The sequence below is a fragment of the Suillus fuscotomentosus genome (genome assembly GCF_016647785.1).
Source record: "Suillus fuscotomentosus strain FC203 chromosome Unknown F5891scaffold_13, whole genome shotgun sequence".
Classification (NCBI taxonomy): domain Eukaryota; kingdom Fungi; phylum Basidiomycota; class Agaricomycetes; order Boletales; family Suillaceae; genus Suillus; species Suillus fuscotomentosus.
The window spans coordinates 777,232-804,752 of record NW_024539525.1 but is presented as its reverse complement, the minus strand read 5'-3'; the positions used below and the strand labels follow the sequence as shown (position 1 = coordinate 804,752).

Below are 27,521 nucleotides of genomic sequence, written 5' to 3'. Positions count from 1 at the left end.
CGGTGACGGTTGTGCTCTTGCAGTTGGGCGTGGAAGCTCCGTAGGCTAAGCCCAGGTGGGGGAATCAATCTGCCAGTCGATTATCCAAAATCATTCTGATCACCCAAAGTGGCAACCGAAGTTCAGCATGTTTATTTTTAAGAGCAAGTGAACATGTGCTTCAGAAAACCATCTCACATGGTTCATCACGGTGGCAAAGCGCAGTCTGAAAATGATGGTATTAGCAAGGTTATAGACCAGGAACCTTGATGTATTATCGACCAATGAATGTGCCAAAACGGTTCCAGGACATTGTAAGGGGATCGCGGGTATCGTACGGTACTCCCATGAGTGACTGAATATTGACGGTAAGCATATATACTAACAGGGAACTGATCGGCGGCCGCCGGAGTCAAGATCGAGATTCACTCATCCAAATTTACATTTATGGTAGTTTACCGGAACAAAATATCATGTTCCATGTGTATCATGATTCCGTGTTTTACTTTGCACTTACATACTTTACGAAAACCGTACAAAAGCCGGGATCACTGCGATGCGTATCCCCCGGCCATTCGTCCTTCCTCACTATCATGTCGGCTTATGCTGGTCACTCCAGCACCGCTGATTCAATCGAAAAGGTTGACTCTGAAAAGGCAGCCCGTCAGTTCATTTCCCCTTGATTCTACTAACATTCGCTCGTACTCATCCCAATCCTTTAGTTGCAGTCGGTGCTCTACCCCTTGCTGATTTTGATGACCCAAACATCAACAAGGAAGAAGCAATAACTGGCATTTTAGGTTAGCCCATCATATCCTCCACTAAATTTCACTCTGAACACACCCTCCCAGAGGATGACTCCCCTTATCCCGAGGTCCGATCGGCTGTATCCAACACTGACGACATGTCCATACCCGTTAGCACTTTCCGCGCATGGGTTATGGGTGAGTCCAGAATCTTTTGCTACCCGTCATGTAGCTCATCACAACTCAGGCTTTTTCTGGGTTATCATCATCCCTGGTTTGAACCAGTTCTTTTATTTTCGATATCCCTCCGTCAACCTCACCGGCATGGTCGCCCAATTGTTGTCATTCCCCATGGGTCGTCTTTGGGCAGCTGTCATGCCTAATATTTCAGTGTTTGGAGTTCGCTTGAACCCCGGACCATTCACGATCAAGGAGCACGTTTTAATTACCATTATGGCTACCGTCGGATGGCAATCTGCTTATGCCGTACGTGCGCTTACTCGCGTTTCCATCAACATAATTAATATCATCTTGCCAGACCGATATCGTTGCGGTGCAGAGAGTGTTCTACCATCAAACTTTCAACTTCAGCTGTGAGTGTGTCCACAGTCTGAACCATATCTCATTGGGTCTGATATCCGCATAGATCAATGGATGTTGGTCATGTCTACCCAGCTCATTGGCTTCTCACTGGGTGGCGTCATGCGTCGATTCCTGGTTCTTCCTCCCTCCATGAGTGAGTCATGCCTCTTGTACTTGTTTCAAGAAAATTAACATTTGAATCAGTCTGGCCCACAAACTTAGTCAACTGCGCCCTATTTAACACCCTCCATGCGCAGTCGTACGCTGGTATGGGCAATCGCGGTGGTATTTCAAGAGAGCGTTTCTTCCTTTATGTATTCTGCGGGGGATGTGCATGGTACTTCGTCCCAGGTTATCTGTTCCAAGCCCTCAGCTGGTTCACCTGGGTGTGCTGGATCGCCCCAGATAACGTTGTCGTCAACCAACTCTTCGGCTATGAAAGCGGCCTTGGCATGAGCTTGATCACGTTCGACTGGTCCCAAATTACTTACGTTGTCAACCCACTCGCAACCCCATGGTGGAGCGAAGCTAACGTTCTCGTTGGCTTTGTGTTCTTTTTCTGGATCCTTACCCCGATCCTTTACTACACTAATACCTGGTATTCTAAATTCCTGCCTATCATGTCTCGCACGTCATACGATAACACGGGTGCCGCCTATAATGTCACTGCAATTCTTGGCACCGATGGCACGCTTAATGCCACTGCATATGAAGAATACAGCCCTCTGTTCCTGTCCACGACTTTCGCAGTATCTTACGGTCTATCATTTGCGTCGATCACCGCCACCGTTACGCATGCTCTCCTCTTCTTCCGTAAGCAGATCTGGGCCCAGTCGCGTCGCTCGATCGATGAACAGCCGGACATTCATGCACGTCTCATGGCCAGATACCGTCAGGTTCCAGAGTGGTGGTACCTCGTCGTCTTCGTGGTCATGTTTGTTTTCGGCATCATTGTCATTGAAGTCTGGCCCACCGAGTTCCCAGTGTGGGGCTTCGTTCTCGCACTTCTAATTGCTTTCTTCTACATCATTCCCATTGGGATGATTCAAGCTATCACGAATCAACAAGTTGGTCTCAACGTTATCACGGAATTGGTCGTTGGATATGCTATCCCTGGACGCCCACTGGCAATGATGCTTTTCAAGGCAGGTAGAGTCCTTGCGTTGTCTAGCGCAATCGCTGACATGCCTATCTAGACATGGGGTTACATTACCATGGCACAAGCGTTGCAGTTCGCCCAGGACTTCAAGCTCGGTCACTACATGAAAATTCCTCCCCGCACAATGTTCTTTGCGCAGGTCAGCGCGGCTGTTATCGCCGGGACCGTGCAGCTCGCCGTGCAAGCTTGGATGTTTACCAACATCGTGGATATATGTAGTACGACACAACGTGATGGTTTCATCTGCCCCAATACTCAAGTGTTCGGCACTGCATCGATCATCGTAAGTTTTTGTCTGATCTTTACTGCGTCTTTTTGTTTATTCAAGATGGTCTGGTAGTGGGGTGTCATTGGTCCTCAACGTCAGTTCTCCCCTGGCCAGATGTATGGCGGCCTCCTTTGGTTCTTCCTCATTGGCGCGCTTTGCCCTTTCACTGCTTGGCTCATTTCCCTCAAGTGGCCGAACAGCATCATCCGTTACATCAAGTGTGTATCCATTTTTATTGCACTCGCAAAACTAATAATGAACACATAGCTTCCCCGTAATATTCACCGGAACGTCCGGCATACCACCAGCGACTGCGGTCAATTACGTGCCTTGGGCAATCGTCGGTTTCATATTCCAGTATGTCATCCGCCGCCGCCATTTCTCATGGTGGACAAAGTACAACTGTACGTATCTTTCCCTCCACTCCACGACATCCTGCTAACTCCCCGTAGATGTATTGGCTGCTGCACTTGACTCTGGACTCGCAATTTCTATCGTTCTGATCTTCTTCTGCCTGCAATATCCGATGAACGGCACCATTGGCGCAAACACCGTCGCAAAATGGTGGGGCAACAATGTGTTCTTGGATACAGCAGATGGGAAAAGCAAGGCTTACTACACTATCAACGGCACCTTCGGGCCATCAACATGGTAGGGAATTTTGTAGTTTTATGAGGGTGTTACAAGGGTTGTACAAGGGTGTTATATATATTACGATTATCAAAATATTGTACATGGCAACACAATCCAATTTTTTCATGTGACAGCAGAGAGCCAACTTCGAGGAACCATTGCATACACAGTGCATCTCATCGATTTCATCTATTGCTCTGCCGGCTCGGAAGGAAGGCGCGTTAAACATGACCGCAGCAGCGCTTAGAGTTACTGTATTCACCTCCAACACTCAAGTCTCTCAAACGCCAGCTGCCCGCTGCACAGGCCTGTAAAACCGAACTGCGGAAAAAAGATATCGTCATCAAGGTGGTCTGCGGAGACAGGAACATTTGAAGGAGGTGTGTTTATGCCCCGTGCACGGCAGCCGTTCAAGTTGTGGCGAGTCCCGGCTCACCACATAATGTTCTGTAGCGCAAGGCATATTTGGAACTTTGACGACAACCAAGTTCTCTCGCTACGGCTGTTCGAGAGAATCCCTCGGAACTCGAGTACGAACACGAACTTTTCTGACATGCCACGGCTCGCACAACCATTTATTTTTCAGACGTCGCAGACTCGCAGTCTTTAGCTGTCGCTCGCCAAAATAACTACGATTCACACCAAACATGCGTGTGCTGTGTTTGCGACAATCCGGCACTGGATTGTCTCAAGAAGGAAAACCAAGCGCTCATCAAGCGTCTGCGTGAGCTTGAGAGCAGTGGAGCCGTGGCAGCTGACAGCCAGGCTGACCGTCTGATGTTTGCTGTAAAAGCAACAGATGTGAAACTTGGGGTTTGGATACATGCGAGCACGACATGATGCAGTTAGTAGGCATTCCGTTCCTTCCGATTCTGATTAGACCTAGTCTCCCCCAAGCCAAACCATTAGAGGAAGGAAGACAGTCGATCCTTCCAATAAAGGATTACCTCGTGAACCACCCTTCAAGCTGGTACGTGTTTCCTCAATCTTATTAGAGATACGAGATAAATAACCTTCATAACAGTGACCTGTAAACCAGGCTACCAGGACCAAACGGCTAGAAGCATACATAATCGCCCATCTACACACAACTCGCCACCGCAGGTCCATCTCATGCGACCTTCCAAGCCCAAAAGGGACCTAGCCCACCGACCATGAACCGTCAATAAACACCCTCAGCAAAGCACAAGCACTCACCAAGCGGGTCCGGTCTCTCATGCATTGCCCCCGTCCACATCCCCAAAAACCCAACCGCCTGCACCTGGCCCTCCAATTTGAACTGCCTCTGACGACCATTCTGGTTCATCTGACCCAGCTGCAGTAGATACCTTCAAATCAGTCAGCAATGTGTATGCAAGGTATCATAGCTAGTATGCTATAAGATGGAAAACGCGGTGCTTACTGTTTGCCATCGGATAGCCCCATCACCAATCATGCTCACTGTACCAGTGACTTTGCGTAATTCGTTTAAACTGCGATCAGACCCTAAAGATTCACCCTCGAAGTGGATGGTTGGGAGGGCGCGAATGGTGCTGCCTGGAGGGATGCGGGATTCGGAGTAGCCAGTTATGCGAACAGCAATGGGTATGATTCGGCAAGCTTCTTGGATGTCGTTTTCGAGGAACCTTTCTGGTGCGAGCTATAGCGGCGGCGGATTAGAGGGTACGCTTTTCAGATGATGTGGCTCACGTTGTGCACTGCAAAAGAAGCGTTCAATATGAGAAGGTGTAGGATGGACCGAGACTACTTACTCAAGAGATCTCGGTAATCAAGCCAGCAAACACATCGCCTGTAATATCAACGGAATTGAGTTTTTCGAAGTATGTATAACCCCCGAAACTTACTTCCAAACACCACTAATACCTGCCCAATCCCATCCCTCAACTTCGCCCTGCTTGCTTTTCTCACTGCCCTCGGATCTATCTCCCTCCTCAGGTCGATTTGCCCATGCATTCCAATACCCAGGTGACCCACCGATGGACATCGCATACATTTTGCGCATATACGGCACAACGTCACTTGCCGAAAATGGAGGCGGCATCTCCCTTAAATTCGCCTCCACAACGATACGCGCAGACGCAAGCCACACATAGTCCGGTACGAGCTCATACGGTTCGATCGGTGGATCCACATCAGGAACGCGGTGCCCGTGCATCAGTCCAAAGTGCATCAGACCCAAGTTATCATCGTCATCGTCATCGTCATCGTCATCGTCTTCGTTCTCATCTTCACCCACAATTTCAAGATGATTTGACTCGGGTGAATCGGTGGTGTTGCGTCGCACGGGTTGAAAGGGACCCCACATGCGTGCAGGTCCGAGGTAGCGCATGTCGTAGACACGTCTGCGTGCAAGGGTGCGGGCATCAGCGGACTGCCCTTCAGGGGTGTATAACAAGGGTCGCGAGCGTGTGATGGGTAGGGGAGGCATGTCTTCGTCCTCATCAGGAGCAGAAGTTGAGTCTAGTGATACTGATGTAGATGCTGCTGGCGAGGCTCCAGGAACGGATGTGTATGTGAACTTGGGTACTGGCGTGGCAATAGGTATAAAGCCGGTACAGCAGATGAGTTTGTGGAATAGCTGGCCGACTACTGATCCATCCCACTGTGACGCAGATGTTAGAGTGGGCTGATACGGCGCACAACCCTGGACATCGAAGGACAGCTTTGCCATTAGCGTGCGCGTGAGCTCAGGAGGGAATCCGATTTCTAACAAATCCTGGAGCCACGGCACATTGACGCTACCGAGCATGGCACTGTAATTGGCCGTAAGCAAGTGAAGCAGGGGCGGGAACAGGGGAGCGTTGATCATGGGTGCGAAAGGGGAATTGGACTCGGGAAAGTCATTTAGGATGGTGAGAGATATACGCGGGGATGACGGGAAGGGCAAGGAGGTGGTGATAACTGAGAGTAGTGCTTTCACTACGGATAATGACGCTGGAATGTCGGGAACCTTCAACTGCGAACTTACTGGGGCAGTCGTTTGGACCTGATGTCTGATATACCTAGCTGCGCTGATACGGTCAATGTATTCTCGAGTCCAGTTGAATTCCAAGTTATGATGACCACCTGACACGGTATTCAGATGATTGAGAGCGGGTCTGGGATCATCAAAAGTAGTAAGGAAGATCTCCCGCCAGAGGTGTTGGTCTGGGCAACAGTAAATTAGCTCATAAAAGAACTTGCTGGTCTGGGAGAGCGCTGCTATGGAATTCGGGTTCCCGGAGGCTGCTGCCACGATAAGTACGGCTTCAATGAGTTCTGCGGGAAAGTCAGCGATGGCAGAAGCCATGTCCAAAGAGTTGGTAGTACGGTAAGGCCGAGTTCGCTGTGCAGCTGATATATAATATCACACACAGTCGTCACGTGTAGCCGCATCAATAAGCAATCGATAAATCTAGTATGCAAAAATGTCGACACTGTAAGATGTTGAGCAGACAAGTCCTCACTCTACAGTACCAGATGCTGTTATAGAGATTTTGCTGTTTGTGCGCCCACTCCTCGTGCCCTGAGCTTCAATATTCCTCACAATATCCATCCCATCTTCTACTTCACCAAAGACAACATGCTTGCCATCCAACCACGACGTGACCACTGTGGTGATGAAGAACTGCAAAGCATCAACATTCGATCCAAAATTCAGCAAATAATCACGCACTTGGGAACCGTTGGTGTTTGGGCCAGCATTAGCCATGGACAACAATCCGGGCTTCTCGTGCTTCAGCTTGAAGTTCTCATCTATAAATTTAGACAGTCGCCAAATGGTAAGGAAGATGAACTTCAAAGGAACCGACCTGCGAACTTCTCGCCGTATATCGACTTCCCACCTGTTCCATCGTGCCGCGTGAAATCACCCCCTTGAAGCATAAACTATGAAAGATCATATTCATCAGCCATAGGAGGTTTCAAAGAAGAAGAATATGATTACAGCGGGAATGACACGGTGAAAAGTGCTTCCAGCATAGCCGAAGCCGTGTTGGCCCGTAGCAAGCTCTCTGAAATTCTTCGCGGTCTTTGGGACGACGTCGTCGTATAGCTTGAATGTTATACGTCCGGATGGCTTGCTATCTATGGCAATATCGAACTGAATTTTAAAGAAGACTTGGCTCGGGTGACACCTGATAACATTTGTTGGAACTTACGAAGACCCGCGAAGACCTGGTAGGTGCATGAAATCAAATTTTGACGAGTGAGTAAGAAGATATTTACTCACAGAGGCTTCGCAGTCGACGCGGAGGTCGTGAAACGACGAAGAAATGAATTCAACATGGGTTGGTCAGATAGATATGATGCACCTGCGACAAGTACGAAGACACCTGCACCTGTCAAAACAATTGTTTTCTGCAAACCCATCCTACTCGACACAGCCACCACAACCCAAAAAAAAACCAATAAATAAACCATTTAAATCGCTAACTACTACCCACTGAAGTTCAAACGTTCACTAGCTTTCTACTGCCAACCCACGTTACTTAGTTCCAGTTGCTTGATACCATTGGTTATTGCGGCACAGTCACGATTACCAACAGATTCCTCCAGGACGGAGTACTGACTCCGATACATAGTCGCTATCCTTCGAAAGCTGGAAATCGGACTTGGCCTTCAATGTTTTCTATCTCTAATTGCTCAGTCACCTTGACTCGAGCGATAAATTTGGCAGCTTTTCTGGAGACATAATCGCTCTGACTCATATGGGCCGTGAACCGATCAATCAGGGAGATGAGCGTTATGGTTCAAGTTAACGGCAGATTGAACCGGTTATTGTACACCGAAAAGGCGGAGGTGCGCCTTGTATCCGAATATTAAGTTCCGAACGTATCTTCAAGCTTCCATTGCAGGTTCACTAGCCACATGTATAGCCTCAGTCGGCTGTCGTGACAGTCATTCTGCAGCTATGTCATTGTCCCGAGCACTGATAATCAAGATAGTTTGGAGTGAGCGCTCGGGCTACCACCTATTATGAAACATTTTCTGCGATGTAGGGACAAACATGGTCATGTCTGGCGAGTAGACCGTCACATAGAAGGACCACTTTTGCGGTCTCAATTATCATGTCATCGAATTCTCGTTATTTATGTATTTTTATCAACATTACTACATAGTATCCAAGGTCTAATTATCCGGGTCCCCAGTGTCACGTCCTTCGGACTCCTTCCCCGCTGATATAAATGTCTCGGATTCATCAATATTTAGATCAGGCGCGTCTTCACCCATCACAGAGATGCGTCGAGTCCACCTCGCCGTGCTCCTTGGCTTTGCGGCTTTCACCGCAGCTTTGCCATCACCCTCTACTACTCATAACAACCACCGCTCAACCAAAGATGTCAAAGTGCTAATCCTTGGAGGAGGCGTTGCTGGTGTTATTGCCGCGCGCACATTGCACCGCAAGGGCATTGACGACTTTCTGATTGTCGAAGCGCGTGATGAGCTAGGCGGAAGGATGCAGGATTATACCATCGGCGTCCCTGGAAAGCAATATGTCATCGAACTCGGTCCTAATTGGATCCAAGGAACGCAGACTGGCAATGGAACAGCTAATCCCATTCTGACGCTCGCTCGTAAACACCACGTGAAGAACCAATATAATGATCTTGATGACAGTATCAGTACGTTTACCATTTTATGTTCATCTTATTTTGTCTGGACTCATCACTAGTGAACAGCGACCTACGACTATAATGGGTTGAAAGACTATCGTAACCTCCTGGACACATCAGTTGATCAATTCACTCAGGTCGGAGTTATTGCAGGTATGGCATCGTACAGTTTGTCAGCTATGCATGTTCATATGTTCCATAAGGGGGACGCGTCTTGACGCAGCAGGTTGACCTCGGCCTTCAAAGCGCATACGGCATCATCGGCGCAACTCCAAAGAACATGTACGAAGCAGCTTGCCAGTATTATCAAGTCGACTGGGTACGTGAATCTTTCCTATCCAAGCATACCGCGTTCCTGATTTCAAACTCGTCAGGAATGCAAGTTTTTTCTTTCTTAGACGTCTTCATCCCGCTGATCATTGTAACTGCACATCCAATAGATGCACAGGTGCGAGAACTCGATCACATTGTTCAATGCGAATCTTACTGTCTCGTACTAGGCCCCAGACCAGAATTCGTGGATAGCATCAGCTTGGGTATTTACATAGTATTCTAGTGCGCACCTACCAGCGCCTGACGATCCCACAGAACAACAACTTTACCTTTGACGTCGATATGGGTGGCTTCTCGGACGATAATAACCTCTGCATTGACCAGCGTGGCTTCAAAACCATCATCCAGGCCGAAGCTGCAGATTTTCTTCAACCCGTGCAAGTCTCCCTGAATTCGGTTGTCACGACGATTGCATACAGCGGGGATGGGGTGACGGTCACACTAAAAAATGGTACTTTTCTCACCGCAGACTACGTGCTTTGCACATTTAGTATTGGAGTGCTACAATATGGTGATATCGCGTTCAAGCCCGCTCTTCCCTCGTGGAAGATCGAGGCCATTCAGAGCATGGTCATGGTATGTTTACTCAGTGCTAATATTTTCGACGACTCAACTACCCCTCAGGCCACGTATACAAAAATATTCTTGCAATTCAATGAAAAGTTCTGGTTTGATACCGAGGTATAAATGAACATTACCGTTAAATGTTTTTATGACGTACCCTGAATAGATGGCCGTCTATGCGGACAAGGAACGGGGGAGGTATCCGATCTGGCAGAGTCTTGACCACGTTAAATTCTTCCCTGGTTCTGGTCTCGTCTTTGTGACCGTCACTGTAAGTCCGCATGATTCATGCTCTATGCACCTCTGTCGCTCATCCCAGGGACATTTAGGGTGATTACTCACTGCGCATCGAGGGCATGCAAGATTCAGATGTTCAAGAGGAAGTCATGGAAGTCCTCCGAGCCATGTACCCCAACATTACTGTTCCTGATCCTGTCGCATTCCATTTTAAACGCTGGCATGCGGACCCTCTCTTCCGTGGTTCCTACTCCAACTGGCCTCCTTCTTTCCTTCCCGGTCACTCGGAAAATCTGAGGGCTACTGTAGACAAGAGCCTCTGGTTTGCGGGTGAAGCTACGAGCTTGAAGTATTACGGTGCGTGTTTCTTCTGACTGCCGTTTTTTTGTTCATGGGGGTGATATAAATGTGTGTAGGTTTCCTTCATGGTGCGTATTTCGAAGGGTTGAACGCTGGGGAGGAGATCGCTAAGTGCGTTGAGGGCCCTGCATGCACTGGGCGGGAGCATCTGAATAGTGTGGTCGATGCTTCCCCTTATCCGTTCGTGTCTATCACGCCTTAGGTGCTCATGGTTATCGCAATCTTTAGTATCGTTTTCGAGCACCGCAATTATTAACGCTTCCTAAAGGAACGACCCTCTTGATTCGCCTCATGACCCGGTCCGAAGGGAATGAAGATGATCATTCCTTTACAGTAGTGTCCTGACTTACAAACCTGATAGTGACGGGCCCATGGCCTACATGATATGCGCACCTTCACAACTCATGAGCACCAGCAGAATATGAATATTTTGCAATAGGGTTCCACTTGTCAGTCGCCAGTACCGGTCAAGATTGGAATGACATCATTCTTGCAGTAGTTGTGAGACACAGTCTTCCCGATGCCGTGACGCAATCGGATCGTCGGATGTCTCACAAATGCGAATCTCATGCTGTTGTCAGTCTGCGTATAAAAACTAGCTGCCCTCTACTAACATTGCTTAGTATCTCATTTCCCTTCACCTCACTTGCTTTACGTTTAACTTCACGCTGCATCACCGGTACCCTATGAGACGACCCCGAACTACGAACTCAGCACGATCCAATCGATCTCGAATATGCGGCTCAGACTACATGTACTTATTCTGACACAAGGCTCGAGGGACTTTCAAGGCTTAGTGACTCGATCACCCCCTAGAATCAACACGACTGATCGATGTTTACCATCAGTGCATGATGGGCGACTCCTACTGGTACCCGATCTCCCTTGCTGTATCTCAATACCTTGACACTCGAACCACGCACCTGGTACGATCTAACCGATTTCGAGCATGCGATTTCGACTCAGACTGCCTGAATTTGCTCTGGCACGAGGTTGAGTTCGCGTTTTTTTCGGCGGGCCTTTACGACTTTAACAGTCGTTCGATGTCTCGATCCCCCACTAGGTACATAGGCTCAATAGTAATCATCCTAAACGGAACGAGAGGTACGAGCGGTAGGGGTAGCGGTAGCCCCCTGATGAGAGCTTTCGCAGGCTCGAAACCGCTAGTTTTACTTCGCTTTACTAGCCTCCCTCTGACCTAGCTAACAGACCCTTATCTTAGGAAACGGGCGCCTGCAGCAGGCGCTAAGGAGGTGGTCAGATTCGATGGCACTCTGCTGGACGCTTCTGACATGGACTTCGCTTTCCCTGTAGGTTCGCTAACGCTCTTTCAAAGCTAAGTCGTGGCAATTTGATTGGACTGTATAGCTGCTCGACAAATCGGCCACAGCACACCCAGATCTACGGTGAGCCTCTTGCCGTTCTCTAATCCTAAATTTAATTGATCAAGCCCACGACCTCCAGCCCTTTCCCTTTCCCTAAAGAAAGTAGATATCATCCCCACTACCTGTTCACCGCAAACTTCGCCTCTGCTGTCAAACAAGGTCCTCTTCACACCCTCAACGGTTGAGGATCTGATTGGAGCTTTATACCACCATGATGCTATCGACCATACTGCACCGGCGACGTGAAAGGAGAAACACGTCTCACTGCTACACTAGTGTTGAACGTCAACTGCACCATGTTTACCTGATTGCATGTCTAGCCCTGCAATTGCGGTGTAGCTGGAAGGTCTGGCACAGGAACTCTGTACATTATCGATACATGAGGCTTTAGATAAGAGCGGCGTTGTTTCTGCTCTCCTTCTGTCTTTCACAAAATTGATAACCTGTGGTGAGCAAAAGATCTGGTGAGCAGTGTTCGTGTCTGCATCACCTCTCGGAATTGACCAATCTTGATTGCGCGAACATAGTACGCACTTGAAGGAACCAATAGGCACGAAATATGATTATATGATTTCTTGCACGGATAATTACCTCGATGCTGATGCGGCTTATTCAACTCCGCCCTTTCCCTGCGGCTTCTGATTTTGCCATGGAAGCGTAACTGAGTACTGAAACATGGTGTAGGCTAGACTTGCGACAACGCCTCATCATTCAACCAGACTCCGGAGTCCCAAACTTACATGATTGGGTCGGTAGCATGTTGCTTGATGTGTACCTTTTTTGGGGGGAGGCATTGTACAATGTCGTAATGTGCGTTTGATCCTCATGGAAGGTAGAAACTATATTCAACGCTTATGATAAGTACATTTTTCAACTTGGGTATTTTAGAACAGTCCCTCATTAAATCGGAACCTTGTTTTCCTTCTTGCATATCCTGAAAATCTAAAGGCGTCAGTGCACCATGGGAAACTGCGGGTGAAGCTACAAAAGTTACGAGCTTAGTGCGTGTTTTCTCCTGAGTGACTCGTGATCTTGTTGGCAGACTCGTGGATTAGGCTGCCTTCATGGTGTTTATTACGATAATTGTATTTCGGTCAGGAGATCGTTGAGGAAATGATTGTGTGCTACACTCTATTCATTCGCATGATATGTATCTTGAGCCGAGGTAGTTGCGAGATAGTTGCATTTAGATCTGGCGCGCGACGAGTTCCATCCCGCCACTCATGCACGTGTCGTAGTCACGATTCACCGTGTGCAACATAAATTCTTGATGACGGGGAGTCCGTAGGCTGCTTGTTTGATCGACGTGTAAAGCGCTAGCCGCTTAGTAAGCACTTGTATGAGCTCGGCGCAGCGCCGCTTCGACTTGAAGCACCTTGCCGCTTTCAAACGCATTCCATCTGCAGGTCACCTGTAGGCCGTCAATTTCATCATGGTATGGTATGTTTGTATTGTCACATCGTATACCAGCTGAAGGCCCAAAGTCAGCACTGTTCAACTTTCAATCTCTACTTTTGGTCATCTTGTTGATGATCTGCACTTGCACCTACGTCCGTGCAGTTGCCCCACGTCTAGTTGATAGAAACAAGGCAGGGTATGTTACTTATGTTGACTGCAAGATATCCATAAATGCTAAGAAAGCAAACAGATTCCTCGGACTTTTCTTCATGTCTGCGCGGATAGGTGCGGTTTCCTGCTGGCTTCCTGAAGAACAGTGCCCATTCCAACATATTTACAGGAGAACGCCTCTCCCCATACGTCGCATTAGCATGCGTGGCCATGGCGGTGACAATGATCGCACAGTAATCATACAGGATTATATTATGTGTACAGTGATGAAGTTGACCTATTCGCCGTCCGCTCGACTACCGACGTACCATCACGGAACCGTGTTCGGAACAGTACGTTTGCATTTGTGAACAGGCCTTCCTTCAGTGAAACCACTATAAATTGAGAGCCCTTGAAACGAGTTCGGAATAGGTGGCCAATGTGTTGGGTATGGGAGAGGTCGAGAGCGGCATCAATTTCATCAAGAATGTACATGGGCGCTGGCTTGAATTGGAGAAGGGCCATAATGAGAGAAAGTGCAATCAAGGAGCTGCGCAACACTCGTCAGTCACAATATTTCACTGATAACTGTATCGTACCGTTGGCCACCACTCAGTTCCGTTAGGCTTTGTTTCCAAACAGTCCCCAGTTGTACTTTCACCTCAAGTCCCTGCACTAAGTCTTGACCTTCTGGAGGCTGAAGTTTGGCGAAGTTGCCAGGTAGCAGTTCGGCAAAGATACCACCAAAATCGCTACACAAGTGGGTGAGTGACGATGTAATGACTGAAGGAATCACCGTACCCGTTCACTTTCTCCCATGTCTTCTGGAGGGCATCACGCTTATATCGGTCCAACTCCTCTATGGTGTCTTCGATCTTTTCTTTGTCCTTCAGAACTGTGGACAACATCTTCTTGAGGTCTGATTCCTTCTTTTCAACGCTAGCCACAAGTCATTCAAATTAAACCAGTGTCTTTGCGGAAAAGTCAAAGACTTACGTGTCAATCATGTTCATGACCTTCGGGTTGACCTTCTTTTTCATCCCCTTTTGCTTCTCTTCAAGCTCGTCTGCTTTAGCTCGCAACGAAGGCATATCTTGATCAAACTCATATTGTGAGCCAGGTTTGCCAAAAGACCTTAAATAACGTCAAAGCGTGTTCGAAAAAGAGCAAGGGATTACCCACTGATATTCATCCCGAATCCACTCATGCTGCTTCTCCAGGTCAGTCACAAATTTGGCCTGGGTGACTTTATCCTTTTCGAGTGCGACAACATCGTGTTCCAGCTTTTTCAGCTCGATTTCTGCGTCGGATACCCCCTTCTTCTGATCGCGAATAGCATTCTCCAGGTCTTTGAGCTCGTTATCAAATTGAGTCAGCGTTGCCCGTTCCTCCTGAAGCTTGTGCTCTGCTCTTGCGTGGTCCGCCTATGTCACATGAAAAGGATTTGCGAGGACACTGGAATTGAAGAAAACCATACCTCATGCTTGGCAAGCTTAGTATTGAGGGCTGCCATGTCCTTGTGAAGCTTGGCGATCTGGGCGTGAGCATCTTTGATGCTGTCCTGGGCCTCCTTGATATCCTTTTCCATTTGCTCTTGGAGTCATTAGCGAGCAGAATAAGAAATTCAAAAACTTCCTTACCAAGCTCGAGTACGACGGTTTGATGTTCCTTGTGCTGCGTCTTTACCACAACAGCTTGTTTCTGAAGAGCTGCCTTTTGCTTGCTAATCTCGGCCTGCATAATTGTCAGCGTACTCGAAGAAAATATGAAAAGGGTGCTCGCTTTCAATTCATTGATCTTGCCTTCCTTGTTGTTTTTGAACTCGTCCATGTCCTTTTCGAGCTTACTGCATTCCTCCTTGGCGGCCTTTTGTTTATCCTTGGCTGCCTGGACAGCCAATTTTAAGGCATCAATCGTCTTCTTCAGCTCTTCTACCTCAGCACCGAGCTAGTAGACATTGGTTATTAAATATTGAACTGGGCGAATGATGACGGCTGCACTCACCCTTACAGCGTTGCTCCCTTCTGCTTGCTGTTCCAAAAGACTGACTTCGTGCAACTTGATGTCGAGTTCGCGAGTGAATTTTCTCCATATTTCTTTCTTCTCTCGATTGACCGCTTCTGCTCTTTCAAGCTCACTCAAACGAGACTGTGCTTCTCCCAGCTTGCGCTCTGCCTCGAGGAGTTCCTGCACCCTTAGTAGTGTGCCGCTTCCGCTTGGAGCTGCTCCTCCACTAAGCGTACCAGAAGGGTCGTACACGTCGCCGTTCAAAGTGACAGACCTAACCTTTGCACCGAATGTGACAGCATTGGCAGCTTCAGCGTCCTCGCAAACAATGGTGTCTCCGAAGACGAACGCCATGGCACGGGCCACTTCCTCTGGGTAGCCAATGAGCGATAGTGCCAGGTTAGCTTTACCCGGTGCAAGCTGATCCACCTGCGCTAATCTCTGGTAAAAATGAGCATCCTTCATTAGCTGGGCTAAAAAGAGACACACTTGAGCATTTAAGACGAATGAATTTATTTTATTCAGTGGAATGATGGTGACGCGCTTCTTCAGCTTTCCGTTCTGGAGGAGGTCCTTGCCAACTTTCTCATCTTCAACGACGACGTTGTAGAGCTTGCCGCCGGCAACAATTTCTAACGCCTGAGATTTGTTCTGGTGCTGGGGAGGGATCGAGGTCAGGTTAGCGACCAACCCCATCACCTTGGTGCGATCGAAATTCGGGTGTGGCATCGAGTAATCAAAGTTCAAAGACGATAGGCGTTGTTTAACTGCATCGCGCGCCTGTACGACCGTTGTATATGGGCATAAAATATAATATAAAACATAGAGCATACCTCGGTAAACTGCCGGACCTGTCCTTTCGCGGTCGCTAGGGAGACTTGACTTTCTTGCTCTCGTTCGGTGCTCCAACCACAGTCAGCGACTTTGCGTTTAAGCTTCTCGGCTTCCATCCGCATGTTTTCCATATTACGCTTCCCTTGACCCGCTTCTTTCTCTACGTCCTTCCACTTTGCCTCCAATGCCTTTAGCTCCTTCTCACTCATGTTGAGTTTTACGCGATTCTGCTCTTCCTCAGCCGACCCTTGGGCCATGCGGGCTTTTGCGTCTGCAAGCTGACCCATGTAGCCACCCCCGGAGTTTCCGGTGTTGCTTGATGAGAGACCAGTGAGCAGCGTCTGCAACAGCTCCTCTGATTTCGAGAGCGATCCTTGCGTATCGTTGTGCTTCGCTTTAACGGACATGTAAGACGATTCGAGTTCTTGGGCCTGGGTACGCTTTTCCTCGAGAGATTTAAAAAGCTCTTGTAGCTCTGCCTCGGCACTGGCAACGCATTTATTTTCGTCGGCGATATTGCCGTTCGCGAGATCAACTTGGGTTCGAATTTTCACCAGTTCTTTTTCCAAGAGCGTTACCTCCTCCTCCATCTTCTTGAACCTACCACCTTTCTTCCGCTCTGCTTCCCGTTTCGCGCTGACCTCCTGCATTTCCTTCTCGGCTGCCTTCATCTCCTTGATAAGCTTCTTTTTCCGCTTCTCTGTTGTTTCCATCTCTGCTTTCTTGTTCTCGATATCATCTTGCGCGTTCTCTACCCTCTTATTGGCGCCTGTCCATTCCCAAGCGCGCAGTTTCCTGCCAATCTTCTCCAGTTCCGTCCGGGTCTTCTGGAACGCAATAAATTGACGTTTCTCTTCCCGGAGTTTATCTAGCTTAGGTGTGATCTCCTCCTCAAGGAGAGACGTTATCTCCTGCACGCGCTTCTCCTTCTTCGACATTGTCTTCTTGGCCTTGTCCTTTCGATCTTCGAACATGCGAGTACCTGCCGCTTCTTCCACCATGCCAAGGATTTCTTGTGGACGCATGTTAAGAACCTGATCAAAGGTATTCAATCCAAATTTGCGAAAGTGACGAAAGTGAACTTACCTTGGTGATGCGGCCTTGCATGATGAGGAAATTGGGATTATTGATATTCAGCTGTACACTCTGGAACAAAGTCTGAATATTGTTCTGCTGCGATTTGTGACCGTTTAGAAGGTACTTTGATATGTTTGGAAGCGCTATCTGTGTAAGACGTGAGCTTCGAACACAGATGCGTTGCAGGTTGTGAACGTACTTGACGCGTGACTGTGATTTGCTTCAAGTTCTCGAATCCGACTGGACTCTTCTCTCTATCTGAGTTGTCAAAGACGATTGTTACGCTGGCCTTGGTAACGCCAGCCTGGCCTCTCTTGTAAATAAGATCTTGTTGGTTTTGAGCGCGCATCTGCGGCGCGCATGAGTGTGATGGTTGATGTGGGACAAAGACAGTCCGTACTCACCTGAGACATGTTGGTGATACCAAGCACAAAGCATATTGCATCAAGTATGTTGGACTTGCCGGATCCATTGAGGCCAGTGATTGCATTGAATGATGAATCCCAACCCGTGATCTGAGTTCGAACTGGATATGATTTGAAACCTTTGAAAAAAATGTAATCTAATAACTCGTTTATTGACTTAAAATCATACCTTCGACCACAAGTTCTTCTATCCGCATGATTGAAGTTTGGTGTTGAATATAGTAGGACGCGACGCGACGCGTGTTTGTGGCGGAGATCCATTCAGTTTGCACGTGACCAGTCTTTTATATGGAAATTTCGAGCCAAAAAATGTTCCGTAAGTCATTATGTACTAATCGATGACATCCTTCTTGTGTATGGGGAAGCGTCTGTGCTATCACTGCTATGTGACAATTAAGCGCGAGAAATTTGGCGTCTATCAGTTTAGCCGTTCTCGGATGCATGTCAGCTGGAATACGATTTGGATCGTTGTATCGTCTGAAGTACTTAATCCGTCTAACCAAGTCCATAGTAATATTCATTGCTCGGTATTTGTAGCACAGATTAGCGCAAATACTCCTTTTTCGCTTCATTTTTTGCGTCAAACTTAAACACACATGAAGCCTGGGGCGAAGAGATCTTCTTTCAAACGACCATTAGATTGTTGGCGATTTAGCCAGAACTGCCACCTATATAACCCAGTATTTTCCTATCATGTCGCTGTCAGATTTCTCTGACTTGACAGATTTGTCTTCTGACGATGATGACTTCCCGCCATCCAAAACAAGTCGGACAACGACTCGGACGTCAAAGAAAGGGAAAGGTACCAAAGAATACAAAATTTCGGGCGTCTTGCGTGCGCCACGGACCACATCATATACAGCAAAGTCACTTTACGGTAAGGCGAGCTGCCTACTAGTAATGGTGTTTATCTGCATCACCCTTCTTGCAGACCAAATCATCGAAAATGCAATTGACCTTGATCCAGAATACCAACGTGGTGAGTCTCTCGCCTTAAAAAACACGGGTTTTTTTGTCATTTTGCTCGCAACATCTTCTGATGAGTCTCATTCCGTTCACTAGACGTTGTATGGCCAGAGCTAAAGCAGTCCGGTCTTATCGACTCTATGCTGCGAAACTACTACATGCCTCCAATAATATTTGGCAAGTCTATTTGCCACCCCAGTCTGCTCATGCATTGATAGGCAAGTGTTTACTAGCGGTGTCAACAGCCGATGATGGCAGTGAACTGCGAACTTGCATAGATGGGAAGCAAAGGCTGACTTCAATACAAAGGTATATACAGTAAATGAACGGGAATAATTCGCTGATATACTACAATTTTGATTCAGGTTTATGGATGGACAGGTTTGTAATTCTGCCATTTGCAGTTTCATCGCCTTGCTCAATCTGGATTTACTAGATACCACGTTAGTCGATACATGCTATTGCTGCATGCACTCACTCCGTTTGGCATGCCATCACAGATAAAGATTCGTACGTCCCTCTAATCTCCATATGATGTGTATTATTAAATAATGTCCAGGTTCACAAACGAAAGACTTTGGTACAAAGAAAGCGCCAGTGGTTCTAGGCGAAAGCTCCTTCCAAAACAACTTATCCATCAATTTTCGAACAAGCAGATTGTATGTGTCGAGTACAGCGACATCAATCCAGATCAGGAACGCGAGATCTTCCAGGTAAGTGCTGGGGCCTCGTGGCATGCTATTAGCTCACACGATTATTAAGAGAGTGCAACTAGGGGTTGCGCTTACTCCTGCAGGTCAGCACCGCTTTTTCATTGTTGTACAGTGGCTTGATGCACACCTTGTAGAACGCATGCAAGCAATTGTTGGCCCTTGGCCTACGGTCATTCGGGAAATTCAAAGCCAAGTGCTTGGCGAAGATGGATTTCAGGGTTACCTTGACTGGGGTCATGCACGAGGACGTGACTTTCAGTGTGTGGCATCTATAGGCTACCTCATTGAGAACCACCCCAAGCCTACTGTTCCCTCCGCCCCGACACTTGAAAAGTGGCTCTCGAAGAGCGACCCTGTCTCTCCGAAGCTTCGCGAGGACTTGCTAGATACGTTCCGTGTCTTTCTCACCCTTGCTCGGGACCAGAAATACAGTCGCTCGCTCAACAAGCCTACTCGTGTCTCTCCCATAGAGTTTGTGATGATCGGTGTTCTAATTTACCTCTTCCGTGATCGGCTGTCGCTTACACAACTCTCCTCTGCCATTGAAAAGATGCGAAAGGATGTACGCGACGACCACCAAGATATTCGAGCAAATGGCAGGATCACCAAGCATATGTTGTCATTCATGACCAAAAGGCTCAAAATATCTGAGCTAAAAACTGATGGGGAAGGTGACAAACCAGCCGCTGGAAAACATACAAAAGCCAAGAAACGGAAGAGGGTTGCAGAATATGATGACGACAGTGAAGAGGAAGAAAAGCCTCGCAAAATAAATGCATCGAAGGTCTCAAGTGAGCCATTTTATTGAACTTTGGTTGATAAATCTTTGATTCACTACTTGCATGTATAGCTTCAAAATCAAAGTCTTCAGGATCTGCTTCCCAACAGAAGACTGAATCCAAGTCAAAACCTGCGCCAACAAAAGTGTCGGCTACTCCTGCAGTGTCTCAGCCAAAGCAGAAAAAAGCTTCCCCAGATTCTCGAGCGCCTGTTGAAAACGTGTCACAAGCTCCGGTGCAGGCAACAGCACCACCTCCAACATCCGCTCCTCCTACGACATCTACCAGGCCATCGCCACCTTTTGGACAAGTACCCTCCCTGCAATCGAACACAGCAATTTTGGCCCATCCTGCCAGATCTTCTCTTGTGCCCATCAGGACAGATGCTCAGGTTTCTCCCGTGGTAAAGTCAGAGCCACGTATTGCTTCGCTATACCCTTCTCCTGCGATTACATCCAATATACCAGCGGCTGATAGACTTGGTCCTATTCGAGCCGCGAAAGAGGCTATTCGAACAAATACTGGTTCTCAGGTCCAGTCTCCTGTTACTCCTCACACAGAGCATAATGCTGTGGGTTCCGTATCGAATCTTGATGTGAATGGCTCAGCAGCTATGCGTGGTCCTCGCCGTGCTGCGCCATCTCCAGCGGCTGTCGCTGTTCTGCCACAACAAGGCGTGCACCCGCTATATAACGGTCTGGGGCAACAATTCCAAATCAACCCTTCGGAGGTTGAAGCCCTTTTGCGGGCGCATGGACTTGTGGTGCCTCATAATCAACAAATCCCAATGAATTCCCCTGTTGCATTGTCTGAACAGGTTTTGACAGCTATGGGCCTGAATATTTTGAGCGGGGTTAGTACCTCAGCCCCTGGTTCTTCAAATTTCTCGCAGGGCGTGTCAGCCAGTGGTTCTGGACAGGGTATGCAACCTGTTCTGTCCTTCCAGCATTCTCAGGGAGGCCCTCAAGCTCCGCTGTACTTGCCTGGCCCATCGCAGAATGGGTTATCAAATGGGACTCACCCTGCTTCGCATCATTCTCTCCCACCTCGGCCGTCGTCAACTGCACCAGCCCCGGTCAACACAGTCGTATCAGCTCCGCCGATACCACTGCCGCCGCATTCTGCACCCTCGACTGGATCGTTCAAAGATGAGCGACGATATAGTGAATACGAACGACGGGACTACTCGAGAGGCGGTGGGCCTTATGAGAAAGACTATCGACGTAATGATTCCCGGCGGGATTCGAGTGGGTGGGATGGTCATAGAGGAAGAGATGGTGGCTGGGGTCAAAGGGGGAGAGGTAGCGGAAGCCATAGGTGAGCAAATGGCTCAATAGAAATGACCATGGTTTAAGGTAGGATATGAGTCTGAGTTGTCCATTCATCTCTGTACTTATGTGAAGTTCTAGGCGTCAATCAGGGCGCTAGGTGGTCATTTCTGGGTCTTCCTGCGGCCCCACCAACACCATGCGTTGTGATTGTGTTTCATATTGTTTCATATTTTGCCTTTTTTATCATCATGACAGCATACTTCTCAGACTTCACTGCAACGCGACTGGCCTCGTTCATTCATTATACCTATCGCAGCCCGTTTATAATAAACACCATACTACCACCACGTTTTTCCCCTAGCTTGGAGATAAAGCCAATTTGCATCATATTGTATGAACTGTATTGTGGGTGTTCCAGTTAAAACAATATGCTTCAGTACAAAAACCAGTGTCGATAAAAGGGCAATAAATGGTCTAGACGAAACCTTAACTAGGTGATGACCATCATTAACCAGGGCAAGACCAGTATAACTCCTATCATTAAGACATGAGGCCGAGCTTCGCGGGCGCTATTTGCACCCTGTGCCCCGTCTGCTACCCAGTCACGCCATGCAGCCTGCAGCTCAAGGATGAACGCTTGTGCCTCTGGGCTGTCGGAGCCTTGCGCGCCATAAGAATATGGATTCACTACAGGCGTAAGCCATCCTTCCGGCGTAAAGTGGAGCAGGCCAGATACGGTTGTGCCAGTTCCGGCAAGTGCGGTCGATGTTGTACTTGGCGCTGGCATTGTCGATGTAGTGGCTATGGAAACAATGGTGCCAGCAGAAGCTAAGAGCGCTTTGCGGACCTGTTCAGCGAGTGGGATGTATGTGTGGATATTGGCAAGAAGAGACAACCGATAGACCGTGCTGGCCAGTAACGCAGTTGATGAGGCATCATAGAACGTGGTATTATTATCGGCGTAATTGTAGAACAATCCGTTGGAGTTCTGGTCTGGTGATGAGACATATTCTGACAGACCGGTTTTGAAATTGGACGCACAATGTGGGAATACATCGCTCCGTGAATCTCATGCACCCAATGTGCAAGGTCATTCTGTTGACTCTTAAACGAATTCGCGAACGGGGAACGTTGAATAGTCCCTAGGACCCGTATCATGCCTGCCGCCGCCCATGCATTACCTGTAATTGAGTCGTGCAAGGAATGAACGCTACACTCGAGAGAAGTCACGCACCTGTCGACCAGTGCCCATCGTCAATTCCTGTCTGACCAAGTTGTATATGCTTCCATAAATTACCGGCTGCCGTGTCTCGAAGATATTTTCGGTACAAGCGGATCTGTGTGTATGCCTCACCCAGGATGGTCTGATTTTGCGTCAGGACACCATAATACGCCAAAAACGGAGGAACCATGTACACCGAATCACTCCTATGTGAAGACGTTAGTTATTCAGGGGAGCGTCTTATACATGACTTTGTTTTCACCAAAGTTGCAATTGGTCCACTCTGTGAGAAAAAGCACCATCTTTGGTCTTGGATACGTTTTGGAATAGGTAGTGGAGTTGGTCCTGTGCCGCCCCTGCATAATCTAGTCCATCTAGTGCCCCCTGTCCCGTCCAGTTAGCAAGTAACACGGAAACTCCACTACTTGCTGGATCTCCTGCACTCGTATCAGCAATCAGGGGCTGGGGGCCAGTGATATTGGACAAGCTTCGGGCGACGACGATGTTATGCGCGATCGTAAACACTTCGCCAAGCGCACTTGTTATATTGGATGGAATACTGTGGGGAGGCGGAACGGCGTTGAACGACACGACGGAGTATGTCGGCGCATTGAGCTCCAGGAGGGCCTCGGCCCGCGCTCCATACTCCCAACTATAGAAATAAATGAGGTCACCAGTGAGATTCATAACCCATTCAGTAGAACAGAGAAGTGGGGCTACTGATGCAGAATGTTGAGCGACAGCATATGCTCACCTATGCATTGCACCCTGGGCCAGTCGCTCGCTAATCACGGATATCTGCGCACTTGCAAGGTTCTGTGCCCTTACTTGACCGTACAACGCGAGTAAGAGGCCTGCCACAAAAAATAACACCATGTGGAGTTGAGTGAGAGCGAATGTTCACCCGAGGGATCCGTGGTGCAACATTAAACCACTGGACTGGCTTTAAATAACAAGTTCAGGTTCAGTCCTAGTACTGAGCGTGCGGAGTTCGGACAAATGCCTGGTCTGATTCCATGGTAGGCAACGTTGATAAAATACGTTAATTGTCAGTGTCAGCGATCAAGCAAGGAAAAGAACGATACAGTAAGTAATTGACACGAACCGCTGTGCATGCTTTCTCCAAGTTATTAATGTTCATGCATGCATTGGTCTGGCGCCAAGAATACAATGACAACCCGAAACTGAAGTAGATTGGCGGTTAAAGACAGTCTGACTACGTCATTTGACGATCCCAAAAAGGGCGGAGTTTGAAACTTTGCAGGTGCCCATTTGTGCCGGCTGTCGCCGTGTCGGCTACTCAGAGTCATGCTCTCGATAGCCTTCCAACTTCGTCCCTTCAAGTGCTCATGCCAGGTAATAGAAGACGAGTGCTGGGCTAGATAGAACGAACTCTAGTGAGTTCCCCAGTCGAATGTAAGAGACTGTATTATGTACCTAGATAAAACAAACTCTTCGAGTTCTATAGCACTACATCAGTAAGGAATTTGTATAGTAAGTATACTAAAATATGACTTACCCCCAGTCGAATGTGAGATACTGGGGGAAAACGAAGAACGAATGTGTCGAAAGTACCGTGCGTGGAGTTGCCTAATATAGTAACTCCGCTGCAGGATGTCGATGAGTACTTCAAGTGAGTGTCCAAGTCAAACGAAAAACGAAAAACGAAAAACGAAAGATATGCATACTATGTACTGTATTAGCGGGTTGGATTTCCAACACCAGGCTTTTCTGAGATACGGTGTGCAGCAGGAGGTCTATGACTGTCATCCGCATGCCACGGAATATTTTTAGTCAGGGTCCTCCCTGCTGAGGGACCACTGTTCATGCTGAGGATTTAGGCGGTGGGGCATACGTGGAGATAATATGGTATCACTTGAAGTATCCTATTTCAAATTTAGCGTACTCTATTATAAGCCAGGCTAGTCCCGAGCTAGCCTATGTTCGCTTCCTACTACGATACTAGTACTACGAGCTCGATGTTCGTTCGCATGGGACAGATCGATCATACGTGAAGGTTTGTAAGAGGTACAGTACCGTATGAAATACAGCTCACACAATCGCGAAGGTTCAAAACAACTTTGATGATGAGATGCAGCAAGTGCAGTTTCCACTATAGCTAAATAGCATCGCCTACCCGGTTACTCCATGATCCGCTTCAATCCCCAAACTGTCGAGCGCCTGGCGCCCTCTCCGAACCCAGTAAGACAATGTCTGCTCATCATTGAACCACATTCCCACACTCTCGACACTAACACTTGGCGCAGCAGCAGGAACATCCTCAACCAGAATATCAGCCATGGTAGACTCATCATTTCCGGTCGGAATAACTTCCTTGTCGGCAATGAGAACGGGTTGTCCGGCAGACAATGCTGCTTGTTCCGCGCGTTTTCGCTGTTTTGCCGCAAGTTTTTGTGCTGCCCGAAGCTCTTTCTTCGTGAGGGGTTGCACGTCCTGAGGGTCTGTGGGCGATTGCAGATCCTCGACCATGTTTGCGTCTGAGGCTGGTGGAATGACAATAGATTCTCCTTCAGCCTCAGCCTCAGGAACTGGAACAATATCCCAAAGACCGCCGGCTCGAATCCACCCAGCAACACTGCTCTGGTTCTTAATCTCGTCCAAGACACCAATGACTGCAAGAATGGTGGGGTCATAGGGCTCAGCACATGATTGAGATGAGATGTCTGCTCTTTCTGCAGACGGAACGGGAATAGAAGACTTCTCGACATCAGTGGAAGTAGAACTGATTGTGGTCGGATCTAAGTCTGAGGAGGGCAATACCATCTCTGCCGACTGGCTTTGGTCCGGCACAAATTCATTTGTCTTTCTTTTCCGCTTCTTAAGTTTGGGCACTCGAGTCGTTTTCTCGTGCTGAAACTGTTGAAGGTCTTTTGCCCTGAACGAGGAGGTATACTCGGGTATACAGACGTGATTGTATGGCTGGAGACGGGCCTTGTGAGGGGAGTCGTCGAGAAGGAGGGTGGTCAAGGCAGAGTGTGCAATCGAGGAAGCCAACCCAGCTTGTTCAGCGGCATAACCTGCTTCTAATGGTACTGCGATTTCTGCTGTGCTGGCACCTAATGGAAGCAATGCCCAGGGCTTCGTAAGATCCTTGGTCGTCAGGGCTTTTCGGTCTGCCAATAATATCAGCAAAGCGTAACATCGCAAACCATTCAACGATTGATAGTTAAACACTCACGATAGTCCTCCTTACTAAGTCCCAGACTCCCACGGTTCCAGACTGCGACGAGCTTGCTTTTGGCATTACCGAAAACCTTGTCGACCATGTCCGCCACACTGTGGGGTTGTGCGGAAGACCAGACCATGGTGTCCAGCCATTCTCGAGTCTCGGGTGCAAACAGATATGCACGAAATGCAGGTATGTAAGGACGAGGCTGCACTGCGCGAAGACGCGGTGCTGAGCTAGTGTGAACGCCACCATACGCATCTCGTGCGCGTGAATGTTGCGATCGGATGAGTAGAGTGCCATTCAAATCTAGCACGAGAAGCTTTCGAGAGACACGAGGGTCGTCAACGATATGTGATGGCTCGAGCGAGAGCGTCATATACGCTGAATCTGGCTCCGCAGATGGTGGGGGAGGTGCTGGTGATGGTGATTTCATATATGCAGGAAGGGGATTTGAGTCAGGTGTTCTTCGACGAAACGAAGGCGAGGCCATATATGGCGTTGGCGAAGTCAGCATGTTGGGCACGCGAATGGTAATTTCTCTGTGGACTGTCGCTTCGTCTGTTCCGCTGTCTTCTGTAAGAACCTTCAGGATGATTGTAGCCATTGCCATGTTCATGACTGCGAGTGTAGTTGGCGGAGGGACTGGTCATGGTAATAGTTTTGGGCGTGATACTGTTCACCGTCGTGCCAGTAGTTATATCTCTGACTTGGTTGAGCATCTGCATAGTATCCATTCGAGCGGTAGTCGTATCCGTATGGCTGCCCGTGAGAGCTGCTATAGCTGGAACCACCGTATCTGTAGTAGGGATCATCTTGGTTTTCATTATAATGCCGTCTTCCGCGCCACCCACGATTGGGCGACATCAGATTGACTGAGAAAGGGGCCCGAAAGGACACCCACGAACGCAGAGGGATCAGCTTGACGATGTCAGCAGAGAACACCGGTTTATATGATAATCTGATCTTTGACTTGATGCTCCGAGTAAATCCACAAAAAATTGTAGCGCTGCGATCCCTATATAGAACATACTTGGGTTAGGGTTGACACATCCTACCTTATTATGTAATATGATATTACTTACAGCAAGCAAAAACTTTAGTGCGGAGCCTGGACAACGTACTACTAGGATACAGGTCATCTTTTATAGGTAGTACCAATGTGAAAGGGGGGATAGAATGAAAAGGAACAAAGGGTAAATCAAATTATGACGACAAGAGGAGTTTCGTGCTGCATCCTTTATTCGGCACGTGTCAAGCGGAGTGTCCAAACTTAAGCGCATGGGGAGGGTATGTATATGCGTGGCTTTTCGCATCGATGAGATACACAGAACGCCTTCGATCGGAAGCCGCGGCATCGGTTCGGCGCGAGAAGGATAAGAGATCTTTACATCTGGTGGTCACTTTAGGCGGTACTTATAGATACCCGAGAGTAGATGAACTGCCAGTTGGACAGAGATGGCAAGAGCGTCAACTTGAAAAGATCCTTGGGAATGAAATCACATTACGTTGATGCTCTTGCAGACAAGAAAACTTAGGATTGCGCGGATTCGTCAAGAACTTATGTGTATCATATGATCGTACATCATTTCATGTCGTCATACTAATTATTACCACGTCGTCGGACTGTAACGCGCCCCGTAAGACCATGG

General features: G+C 48.1%; 8 protein-coding genes across 8 annotated transcripts; 4 read left to right on the top strand and 4 right to left on the bottom strand.

Annotated features, from left to right (window-relative positions):
- The first annotated feature begins 478 nt into the window (after positions 1–478).
- Positions 479–3,499, top strand: F5891DRAFT_1163140 (OPT oligopeptide transporter). Its single transcript, XM_041365312.1, has 11 exons — positions 479–642; positions 702–779; positions 831–923; positions 973–1,211; positions 1,264–1,318; positions 1,372–1,461; positions 1,512–2,452; positions 2,504–2,749; positions 2,807–2,952; positions 3,002–3,138; positions 3,187–3,499. The coding sequence occupies exons 1-11, from the start codon at positions 573–575 to the stop codon at positions 3,387–3,389; spliced, it is 2,298 nt and encodes a 765-aa protein (XP_041229045.1). The 5' UTR covers positions 479–572; the 3' UTR covers positions 3,390–3,499.
- A 3,227-nt stretch (positions 3,500–6,726) lies between these two features.
- Positions 6,727–7,722, bottom strand: F5891DRAFT_1019610 (cyclophilin-like domain-containing protein). Its single transcript, XM_041361093.1, has 6 exons — positions 7,578–7,722; positions 7,507–7,522; positions 7,293–7,448; positions 7,159–7,234; positions 7,023–7,102; positions 6,727–6,974 (listed from the first exon to the last, which is right to left on the bottom strand). Exons 1-6 carry the CDS (start codon positions 7,715–7,717, stop codon positions 6,810–6,812), a joined length of 633 nt encoding a protein of 210 aa, XP_041229044.1. The 5' UTR covers positions 7,718–7,722; the 3' UTR covers positions 6,727–6,809.
- An 863-nt stretch (positions 7,723–8,585) lies between these two features.
- Positions 8,586–10,657, top strand: F5891DRAFT_1185612 (uncharacterized protein; the record flags this gene model as incomplete). The annotated part of the gene is made up of 10 exons (XM_041366568.1): positions 8,586–8,970; positions 9,028–9,114; positions 9,165–9,284; positions 9,336–9,409; positions 9,462–9,497; positions 9,550–9,870; positions 9,919–9,975; positions 10,025–10,129; positions 10,188–10,452; positions 10,512–10,657. The coding sequence occupies 10 exons, from the start codon at positions 8,586–8,588 to the stop codon at positions 10,655–10,657; spliced, it is 1,596 nt and encodes a 531-aa protein (XP_041229043.1).
- Positions 10,658–13,219: 2,562 nt separating this feature from the next.
- Positions 13,220–17,949, bottom strand: F5891DRAFT_1019595 (condensin complex subunit SMC2). The gene is made up of 17 exons (XM_041361092.1): positions 17,901–17,949; positions 17,711–17,850; positions 17,506–17,655; positions 17,316–17,453; positions 16,229–17,263; positions 15,885–16,175; positions 15,393–15,836; positions 15,171–15,335; positions 15,029–15,122; positions 14,866–14,981; positions 14,571–14,812; positions 14,385–14,522; positions 14,190–14,327; positions 13,988–14,140; positions 13,489–13,938; positions 13,325–13,434; positions 13,220–13,275 (listed from the first exon to the last, which is right to left on the bottom strand). The coding sequence occupies exons 1-15, from the start codon at positions 17,926–17,928 to the stop codon at positions 13,662–13,664; spliced, it is 3,549 nt and encodes a 1,182-aa protein (XP_041229041.1). The 5' UTR covers positions 17,929–17,949; the 3' UTR covers positions 13,220–13,275; positions 13,325–13,434; positions 13,489–13,661.
- Positions 13,221–13,654, top strand: F5891DRAFT_102794 (DUF1242-domain-containing protein). The gene is made up of 4 exons (XM_041361456.1): positions 13,221–13,280; positions 13,325–13,434; positions 13,489–13,523; positions 13,579–13,654. Exons 1-4 carry the CDS (start codon positions 13,278–13,280, stop codon positions 13,644–13,646), a joined length of 216 nt encoding a protein of 71 aa, XP_041229042.1. The 5' UTR covers positions 13,221–13,277; the 3' UTR covers positions 13,647–13,654.
- A 475-nt stretch (positions 17,950–18,424) lies between the features above and the next one.
- Positions 18,425–20,218, top strand: F5891DRAFT_947287 (uncharacterized protein; the record flags this gene model as incomplete). The annotated part of the gene is made up of 6 exons (XM_041374729.1): positions 18,425–18,608; positions 18,663–18,710; positions 18,794–18,895; positions 18,943–19,006; positions 19,257–19,410; positions 19,460–20,218. 6 exons carry the CDS (start codon positions 18,425–18,427, stop codon positions 20,216–20,218), a joined length of 1,311 nt encoding a protein of 436 aa, XP_041229040.1.
- Positions 20,219–21,950: 1,732 nt separating this feature from the next.
- Positions 21,951–23,558, bottom strand: F5891DRAFT_947493 (Six-hairpin glycosidase-like protein; the record flags this gene model as incomplete). Its single annotated transcript, XM_041374747.1, has 5 exons — positions 21,951–22,448; positions 22,502–22,641; positions 22,695–22,888; positions 22,945–23,334; positions 23,437–23,558. 5 exons carry the CDS (start codon positions 23,556–23,558, stop codon positions 21,951–21,953), a joined length of 1,344 nt encoding a protein of 447 aa, XP_041229039.1.
- Positions 23,559–24,537: 979 nt separating this feature from the next.
- On the bottom strand, positions 24,538–26,976 carry F5891DRAFT_1019573 (uncharacterized protein). The gene is made up of 5 exons (XM_041361091.1): positions 26,955–26,976; positions 26,516–26,901; positions 26,396–26,490; positions 25,882–26,286; positions 24,538–25,816 (listed from the first exon to the last, which is right to left on the bottom strand). Exons 2-5 carry the CDS (start codon positions 26,734–26,736, stop codon positions 24,816–24,818), a joined length of 1,722 nt encoding a protein of 573 aa, XP_041229038.1. The 5' UTR covers positions 26,737–26,901; positions 26,955–26,976; the 3' UTR covers positions 24,538–24,815.
- Positions 26,977–27,521: the final 545 nt, after the last annotated feature.